Source organism: Ptychodera flava, chromosome 2 (genome assembly GCF_041260155.1).
Source record: "Ptychodera flava strain L36383 chromosome 2, AS_Pfla_20210202, whole genome shotgun sequence".
In the NCBI taxonomy this organism is placed as follows: Eukaryota; Metazoa; Hemichordata; class Enteropneusta; family Ptychoderidae; genus Ptychodera; species Ptychodera flava.
The window spans coordinates 7,186,292-7,196,436 of NC_091929.1; the positions used below are offsets into that span (position 1 = coordinate 7,186,292).

At 39.4% G+C, this 10,145-nt stretch overlaps 1 protein-coding gene across 1 annotated transcript; it reads right to left on the bottom strand.

Annotated features, from left to right (window-relative positions):
- Positions 1–5,284, bottom strand: LOC139146974 (uncharacterized). The gene is made up of 5 exons (XM_070717831.1): positions 5,240–5,284; positions 2,694–2,868; positions 1,713–1,844; positions 1,056–1,150; positions 1–348 (listed from the first exon to the last, which is right to left on the bottom strand). Exons 2-5 carry the CDS (start codon positions 2,848–2,850, stop codon positions 52–54), a joined length of 681 nt encoding a protein of 226 aa, XP_070573932.1. The 5' UTR covers positions 2,851–2,868; positions 5,240–5,284; the 3' UTR covers positions 1–51.
- Positions 5,285–10,145: the final 4,861 nt, after the last annotated feature.

Here is a 10,145-nt window from a genome sequence, read left to right on the forward strand (position 1 = left end):
GACCATGAGCCGACATCCTTACACTTCATAGATTGTATGCAGCGATCACATTTATTTTGACTTTGCAAGTAAACCCTCGGGCATCACTTGGTAAAGCGACGTGTCACCAGACACCCCGTTAGGAAGTTTAATTCCGCGCACCAACTCCACCAAGTCCCATCCCTTGTTCTCGGACAGCGTGGTGAACTCACTGCGCACCACATATGAGAATTTCCCATCTTCGGTGAAGCGTTTGTACAAGCCCGAATTTGTGAAACCTTGCGTGGGAGCATTTTCACTCAGTTTGCTTGCCCCGGATATGTCTTTCCATGCTGCTTCAAAACCAGCTAGGTCTGCATCAACGCCAGCCTGTAAGAAATCGTGTGAGAAATCTGTTTAACTTATGTAAAATCGCGTTTGAAATTCTACAGCTTAGCACTGAGAACAGTTACAATTTGGTAGTCGATATCACGAGTGGCGAAATCATATATCAGAAGACGTATTGTTGCATTGTCTTCTGAGATCGTTAAACGTAACAGAGACCAATATAATTGACTGTAAAGAAGCTTATCATGGCTTGTTTGTTTTGACAATGATGTGTTGCACATTGGCTATTTCAGTAGAATTCGGACAGAAGTCTTGCAAGTTATATTAGAACGCAGTTTCTGATTCGCTCAGCACGAACAACGTAGCACAGGCTGAATAAATAATTAGATGATTGACACGTTGAGTTTAAAGTATTCTCAGAAAATCCAACAAATCTATCTTTCCCTGCTCATTTGTAATCGGGCATTGTAGCTTTGAAGGTCGGGCAATTTTTCAGGAACACGTGACGCCAAGGAAGAAATTATTTAATTTATTATGTTGTGATTTATAACTTTGTTGCTAGGTTTACTTTAGAATCAAAGTCCCCATCGTCGCCAGTATTTATCATTCCCACATGGTGCCGAATATTAAATATTAAATAAAGAATTAAATCGATATCAAGGGTATAATATATGTATGTGGTATATTAACTCATCTACACTGTGTAAATACACGCAATTACAATATACATTATTATCAATCATACATACCTCATAGCATGAGATGATGAACAAGGAGGAGTCTTTGACTGGATATGCTGGGGCGATAGGTTTATCATCAAAAGTGGCTATTTCAAAATATCCACCTGAGAAGACGAGATATCATGCAATGTTACAATTTTATATCCATTTTCCCCGGCATAGTCTAAGTTCCTGGTACCCTTGTTGGTATCTGTACGCAATTTAACGCTATAACAAACTCAACAACGCTTGTGTCCTTGAATAAAGTATGCGTCAATTATGAATTAGTTTTCACATTCTTCGTATAGATACAAGAGCAAGAGCCATTTCAAATATAAATACCAGAACGTATGGTCGCCTTGGTCACTAAAATAGTCGACGAGTGACGATTGTTTTCAACCATAAGTTTTACAAGCTCGAACATGCGCACTCTAAAATATTAAATTGTATTTTCGAAAGTGGAAAATAAGCTTCGAATGAACAGCTTTGCTGAAAATGAAACGTCCCTTAAAACATGCCATATACTTGAGGTATCCGATATCTCTGTCCGTTTGGCTGTTAAACCATATCGACAAGTTTCTTTTCAAAGCTCCAACTATCGGTTGAAAATCGACAAGCGGAAAAGGGTCAGAAGAGTGAATGTGAATGGCTTAATTTGTGAACTTTGACCTTGAGATGGACACTTACCTGGATAGGCTACTTTCTGAGTGTCTCTGTATTTGGTCATTTCAGCTTTCCATTCGTCGGTTCTAAATTCGGGGCGGAACATGGGAACTTCATCGCTGTCAAACATTGCATAGTTCACATATTTGTACATACCTACGAGTAAGAGTTTGATTAACGTCTTGTGAGATATAATGGACATGCATGCATCGTCTCTGTTTGCAAGGCAGAGAGCGCTCGACTTCAGAAATATTGCTGAAAAAAATTTGATCTTTTTTTGCCAAGCCAGTGATAGCCTGCGTGCAAAAGATTTTTATTTTATTGTATCTCTGTTCAAAATCCATGCCAAAATGTGCGATATTTTGGAAAGCTGTCTGCAGACAAAGTCAAATAGGTAATTATCTATGCCATATTGCGTTCACTACATCTAACTTTACTAGCGTAACGATAACACAAGCCTAAAAACAAAACGTTTTTCTTTTTTCATACATAGTTCTCACAAAAAACTCAAAATAACTCTCTTTAAATTCTGCCACGCAAAGTTTTGTATTATAATAATAACTTTCATGCACTTTACCAGTATTTAGCATTCAAAATGGCGGCAATAACCTATGTTAATTTTACTGGGAAAATTATATTTTCGATTCGCCCCCCCCCCTCCCCCAAAAAAAAAAAAAACCAAATTAATCCCCAAAAAACGTGAAAATGTCCTTTTACTACCCCTAGTTCAAAATAAGTAAATAAATATAAACTGCGAGACGATTATTTGTTATTTTTAAGGGATTTATTTTATTTTAGTGAAAATTCCAGTGACCGCAAAGATCTGTCGATACGCATTCTACCTTAAATTCCAACTCAGATATACCGAGGATTTCTGTACATGACTCTAAAGCTTGATTATTAAAGTCATAATAAAGGAATGATGCCATACTTATGATTCGGTTGAATCTTTGTCTTTTTTGCCAACAAACAAATTCAAAACCGTCCACAGTATTAAAACAGTACCTTGCTCATTCAGATTCCGGTGAAGTTGCGTGTTCAAAAAGTGTGGGTTCTTAAGCACCATATCCGCCGTATGCTTCCATCCTTTGAAAAACGCCTCGGTTCCTGACGATCCAATCTTTTCAAAGAAGTTGAAAAGAATATGTATCTTCACTGACATGATGTATCTTTGTCCTGTCTTTTGAAAGAAAAAAAAACCATCACATTATATAATGCCATTAAGTGAGAGTGTAATTGACAATGTTGTATGCCGATAAAATTCACTTTGTTTGTTTGTTTGTTCTTTCGTCTCGAGTAAAGCGAGCTACGTCAGTCGATTTCCCTTTGAATAATGCAGTGCCATGGCAACTGCAACCTAACCATACGACAGTAGAAAGTGCTTTCTTAAATTTGCCCCTGTCCTTTCGTTACGTAAACTTGTGTTTACCGTGCAGGGCCTGCCACGAAAAACAATTCCCATTTCAAATATTGATAGAGATTCACTGTCAAGTACATATGGGAGCGAACGAGAAACAAATTTGAACTTTAAAAATCTGCTTAAGGTAGCATGTGTCTCGGGGAAAGATATTCGATGCCAGTCTCTTTTTTTTCAATACTTTCTTTGTCTACTGCTTGTGGGGATCATTTTAAGGCTCTCAGAGTAAGAAAATTACATCATTTTAGTTTGTAGGAAATTGAGAATTTTATTTTTCTCTGTAGAGTTAATACAGGGATGGTGGCAAAATTTCAAACTCGATAAGTGTCAGATACTTTGTTTCTCTAACACAAAACTATGCACGGTCAATTCACATGTACATTTGACAAGAGATAGAATTGTCGAAAGTATTATTGGGCAGATTTTGAGCAAAAGTATAGTCCTTAAATTTCGAGGCGCATATTACCATAGACGTCTTACGTTACATCCCTATTCCGACGGAGCCTATCATTTCTTCGATTTTAAATCAGATTAAGGACAGACTGAAGCAGATTATATTGCACCATAGACCCTCGAGGGTCAATGATTGCACACCTATAAGTACAGCATGTTGTTCAGCTGCATTGGCGGTAAAAAAATACGCTAATGTGATGTGAATTTTGAGTAGGCGCGACAGCTGTGTTGCTCACCTGGTTCAACCATAGACCCTCGTTTTTCTCGAGGCTATGGTTCAACGAAAAACTTCACACAACAACATTCAATACACTGACCATATACAGCTAATGTAGCCGTTCGTGTAAAACGTTTTCGAAAGTGGTTCAGTGGCGGGAGATCATGTATTTATTCTATCCGTGGGCGACGAAAAGCAGATTTCTGCGTCAGGGGGCGTTGTTGTTATTACTTTCAGCACACTCCAGTGGAAAGGACAAGCAGTGGGGAACTTTTCTTGAGAGAAGAGGACACTCGGGAATTCATGTGGTGGGGAATTTTGGTAGAGGGAAGGGAATCGAATGCTGTGAATAGCATGGGAAGCGTTTCACACAAAGGTATAAAAAATAACATGACATTAAACTGGTCCAATAATCATTTTCATTAAAGGTAATGCATTACCAGGTACATGGGACGTTTGTGATATACAAGTAGGACCATAGTCGGATATCCACACTTGCTATAGTGTGGCGGTGTGGCAAGAACTGCTAATTTTTGAATCTGATCGTCTTGTCCCGCCAGTTTTCCGGGCACTCATTGGTGCATAGTAAGCTGTCGGTCCAGTGCATTACTGGAGGTTTCATCGTATTCCTGTCGCATGCGTGACCTTGAGATGACCCGTTGGAAAAAAGTCCGCCGCCATTTAACGTAGTAAAGCCCAACCTGAATAGGTGATATCTTACTAGCATTTTCACTGCTCTGGGAATATCGATGACCTATGACCTAAGATTTATGAAGTAGACAAGTCAAAAAAAAATCCCTTGAGCAAATAAAGAGGTGACTTGGCAAGCATACCGGTTAAGTATTAATCCTTAAATGGATGCATGCAACTATTATATGTCTAGCACGCAAATGTGTGAATAAATTATCGAGTATACTTGTAAATTATGAAACGTTCCTAAAATTTGCTAATAATGTTTCACTTTCAAATATTTGTTTATCTGCTTGACTGGTCGACAGTACACACACTGTCTTTGTTAAACGTACTACTGCTGAATACGTAGACGCTATGAACATCCCCCTCGCTGGCTACGCACTGTCCTAACTGTTGCCCCAATCATCTGCCTCCTGACCTTGATCTGGATATATGGCGATGTAACCCGCTCGGCGAGTAGCTTTCGCTACAGGTGTGGCTGAGACTGAGAGGTTGGCCAGATAAACTACAGGCCGTTGAGGGCACACAAGTGTGGAAGCTGTGTAGCTAACTTGGAGTTGTTCACCTTGTTTTCCGGGACTGGGGAATGTTAGGCTTATATGGTCTAATGGGTAACAAATAGTTTCTCTGTGATACACAAAGGTCAATTGTGAAGAGACATCTGTTTTCAATCCTGCATGGGAAAAAGTCCATACTTATTACTACCGGCCCCGTTTAACTTCTCTCCTTGACGTACTAGATCTGAAGTTTACATTTGCAGATGAGACTAACCTGAAGGTGGCTGGGAGTTCTCCTGCTCGATGCAACGTCTCGCACGTTATTCGATTACGTCATGAAGGGACCCCTAACCTATCGGTCGAAAACAAACTGATACAAGCATTGGCAGAGGAGGAACATCAAACTGATTTTCAATGTTCATGATTAAAAATATGACGAAAGGCTTCTCGTCGTTTTGTTTTAGTTGTATTTTTTGCATGTTGTTTTTATACAAATACATCTGCGAACAGATCGAACTGAATTTGTAGATTTAAGCTGCAGCCAAAGTGAAAAAGTATTGAGCGGCCGCTCTCCGGGGGTACGCTCCTGACAGAAAGGAATTATTTTCGTTTATTCGTAAGTTCAAGCATATAAATCTCGTCTGAACATCCCCTTGCCGCTGTGCAGAGCGAATGCACTTTTCACGATATGAGCTTGTCGGTGCGTGAGCGATTTGATGTTGTAGGACGAATTTGAAGGAATTTTGGTACTGTAAATACCTCGCTTTTATAACGAGACCCGTCATTGTACTTGAAAACGTGTCATTTTTCAATGAAACACGCTGTATTGTTATGGCGCGGGGGTGGGGGGGGGGTTTCAAGTGTACATGCACGTTTTCTCAATAACTTAAACAACAAAGGAGGACTAGGCGAGGAAGAACTCTGTACATCACAAAACACTGCAGCGAAGCGAAGCGTCAATCCGTTCAAGTTGTGTATACGGACAACAGGCCGCGACATAATCTAACGTCACCCGTTCCAATACGAGTAAACCCGTTGTTTGTCTGACATACCGCATTGATATAATTCTCATGCTCTGCAAAGTTTTGAAAAGAAATCGTCAACTGAATAGTTACTTAACCCATGACCACATATGTGCATGTCCTCAGCTTGCAGATAAGTTTGACATATTACAGATACGCTATATGCAAATATGCCCCCAACATGTGTGAAGTGTCTGTAGCTGACTGAAATGAAAAACTACATCGCTGACAAGTTAACAAAGTCACTCGCAAATTACCAGCCAAATGCTATGGCTGGCAATACATCCGGGTAATTTGCTGTAAATGTCATTCAACAGTGTCGCACTGGCTACAAACAGTGGTAATTGGTGTAAATATTTGATCCCCTTAAAAATAACTTTGTTTTTAATTTACATTACTATCGTCACAATTAAACTTTCGAAACATGCTGCTTCAAATATTCATTCCCTTTTCCTTTCATTTCATTAAAAAGTAAGGAAACAGGATTGGTGACCTATTTTACAACCAGTTTCACTCTCAGAGTTGTATTCAAATTTTGATAGTCGCCATGACAACGACGCGACCTTCTCAGCACTGAGACATACTGTAGCAGGGATAAAAATAGACCATATTGCAATATTTCTCTGCAATATATCATCCTCAAACACACAATATTCAGTTTGTCAACAAAGCCTTATATACAGATATATATTAGGTGATAATTTGATTAGAGTCCAGACGGACAGTCAGTTGTCAGTGATACAAATGCACGGTACACATACACAGGCTGTGTTAGCAAGCTGAATACTGGACAGTTCAACATGCTGCAGGAAGTAGAACAAGAACTCAGTTGTATAAACTGAACAAAACTATTGTCAAAATTATCAAAGTTAATACAGCTACTCCCTACGGGCAGTGTCACTATCAGATACTGCCCTGCTACTGCAGTGTCACTGTCACTGCATACCTGAGCAGTGACAGAGATAGCTCTGACTCTGATGTACATGGTAGTTGAAGAAGAGTTTGGGTCAAATGACACTCATGACGACAGTGAAACATACTTGTAAACAAGATTAGACCAGAGAGCAACACATGGAAAACCAGGAGACTTTAAAAGTTATCGGGGATTTTTTAATTCTGGCATATGAGAATAATCAAATATTAAAAAGATAGGGTCACCATGCTTGATTTTCTAGATTTTCACTTTCTCATCATAAAATCATACAAAAGCAAAACTTTGAACAGTAAAGACTAAACGTAAAAATATGTGACTAAATGGAATTAGATATTTTTTAACCAACTTGGCATTATTACAACCAAATTTCAGAGATGAAAATATTTGATTGAATAGTTTAACCTTCCAGTATTGTCAATTTTGAGTAGCATCTAATTTATATATGCCTTGTACTTTTGAACCAAATTTTTGGTAGGTCACTGTGCTCAGTTTTTTACAATATGACAATTAGCCAGAATTCACAATTTGCCTACTCTCTAATGATCGTCATTTTGTGTGCTCTTCACAAGATTGGATTAACTCAAGTTGGCTTAGACTGATAAATCCAAAAAAGTTCATTGATGCGTTTAAAATGAATCAATTTAAGAACTTGCCTTAGGAATATGAATTTAATAAAAAACAGCTAATAAAAGGTAGTGTTGAACATCTGCAAGCGGAACGGCGCGATATGTGTTTATTTTTTCTGAGCGCACATCCTTTACTGATATACGGGCTTGTGATAGTTGGGGGGACTTGAAAAAAATTGATCATTTTTTAGGGTATTGAGGGGGAGGGGGGATTTGAAGAAAATAAAATTTCAATAGCGATTCCGCCAGCCCCCTCCTCAAATCGTTATTTGTGAACGCAGCCTTAGCTCGTCCCAAAGTGACGGACATGGCATGCCAAGTACTGGGCTGAATTTCAGGTCCCAGGCTTTGCAATTGGTAGTTCGTGTGGGCTACCCTTTCATGGATTTTGGTAGCCCTAAAGAAAAGTTGGTAGTCATGGACGCGGGACTACCGCTAATTTCGAGACCTGGGGGGAAGGGGAGGGAGAGAGAGGGGGATTGAGCGCGACGTGCGATCGCTGTTTGAAAAGTACAGCTTCAAGTCAATCAGCGTACTGCAAGCATTCTATCACGTCACTGTTCTCTAATTTGCATAATGCCCTTTTCATCATTTATACCGATATTTGCATACTGTCGGCAAGAGCAAGATTTATGTGGCTCATGTGGTTGTACCATTTGGTGTCCTCCCTTGATGTTTTACAAACATAGTAGATGAGGACACACATCCTTAGTTACACTTTCGTCTCTTTTCGGGCAGCACGCACAATCGACGTACCCACGTTCTGCGCGCCTAGCGCACCTTTGAAGTTCAAGGAAAGATGACGCTCCCGTGACGTTCGAAAACCCAAGCACTTCGAAACCATTGTCGAATTTTGGAAGCCGACGAAAGAATAAATGTTTTCCATCGTGGAATGCTGTTCTTGCAGACTGATGAGTCCTGTTGTGTTGTCCTAAGCTGAGAGCCATTCCGAACTGTCACAATGTTTGTATTTTTCATAAAAAGGTTTGTAAAAAAGAAAGCCAAACGAAAGGGCCAGGAAGACCTTGAAGAAGAAGACAAAGTACTTTCGCAACGTTCACAATGTTTGTATTTTTCATAAAAAAGTTTGCTTTAAAGAAAGCCAAAGAAAAGATCCAGGAAGACCTTGAAGGAGGAGACGACAAGGCACGCTCGTACCGCCCTGGTCGCTTCAAAAGATTCATCGTTTCATCATTGCGTGGCACAATAGGACAGCTTAAGATATTTGAAGAAGGAACATACGCCAACACAGTCTTCATCAACGTCACCGGCTTCTCATCTGGTCTTATATTAACAACATTTTTCTACGCTTTCTTCATTTTCAAATTGGACTATGGGATTATTTACGCAGCACTGCTGGCGGCAATCTTGGGCGCCCTTCTCTGTTTTGGTCTGGCTTTCAGCTCTCCTGTTCGATGCATGACACTGTTGATGATACCTCAACTGTTTTCAAGTGAGATATGTCTCATACTCTGACACACTTCATATATCTTCTCAGAATAATTGAGAACTTCTGTAAGTTTTGCAAAGACACAGAGGCAGACAGACAGACAGACGGAGACAGACAGACAAACAGACAGATACAGAGAAAAGAGATACAGAAAGGGAGAGACAGAGACGGGCAGATAGACAAACAGACACAGAGAGACAGACAGAAACATGCACGGACAAACACAGAGACAGAAATACAGAGACGTAAATGGAAGACGGACGGACAGACCGACAAGCAGAGTGGTAGACGGGGTGCTTGAGTATATTTTTACGAATTTAGACATAAATTACTGGTATGATTGGCGTTTTCATGAAAAAAGATGACGTTATCTGGAACAATACTCATTATCTTCACAGGCACTGGTCGCATCGTCTTATTAGCATACGGTATGCTATTGGTGATGAGCGGACCAATGGCGAATCTCAATCACAATTTGAACGTCGCAAGTAAAAGTCAAGCATGTGGCAGTTCTTTGGCTTTCAATCAATCGCAACAGGTCTTCGATATGGCAACAGCGCCACTTACAAGTGAGTGATAAACATAAATTAATGTCAAAATACGAATATAGGAATTCGCAGAGAAATCAATACAGATAATACATGCAAGTGAGCTACAAATTGATATTCGGGCGATTCCACATTGACTTTCGTATAGAATGTACAGAAAACATTATGTCCCCATTTTCTTCATCAAATGCCTGCAGTGGTCATCGACTCGGTAGAAGCAGTGTTGGAATCAATGAAAGAAATCGTCAAAGATGTACAAAGGTCTTTTGAAGCCATAGCTGATGCTATCAATGCAGTCGGTAAGTTTTTGCAATTTCTATCAAAAATTAAAGTTTTCCTTTTTCATAGTAGAATAGCACTTTATATGAAAATAAAAAAAATCAACAAGAAAATACTAGAAAGATGTTAGGGTAGCTAGATACAAAATAATGACTGCATACTGTGCACAGTCGGATTTCCCCATATCAGGGCTGTCAGAAAATATAATACTTTATTGGGGTTTAGTAAGAAAAAATAAAAACTGAAAATGTCTTTTTTGCATGTAACTACCTTCAGAGCGAACATAAATGGTGACTCATCGATTTTGGAAAGACTTCTCTA

What these genes read in the sequence shown, in the direction of transcription:
- LOC139146974 (XM_070717831.1), bottom strand. Translation starts at nt 2,850, where the DNA reads ATGTCAGTGAAGATACATATTCTTTTCAACTTCTTTGAAAAGATTGGA. An exon ending in CCGGAATCTGAATGAGCAAG is followed by an intron (nt 1,845 to 2,693) that starts GTACTGTTTTAA and finishes TCTTACTCGTAG; the next exon opens with GTATGTACAAATATGTGAAC. An exon ending in TCATCATCTCATGCTATGAG is followed by an intron (nt 349 to 1,055) that starts GTATGTATGATT and finishes GATTTCTTACAG; the next exon opens with GCTGGCGTTGATGCAGACCT.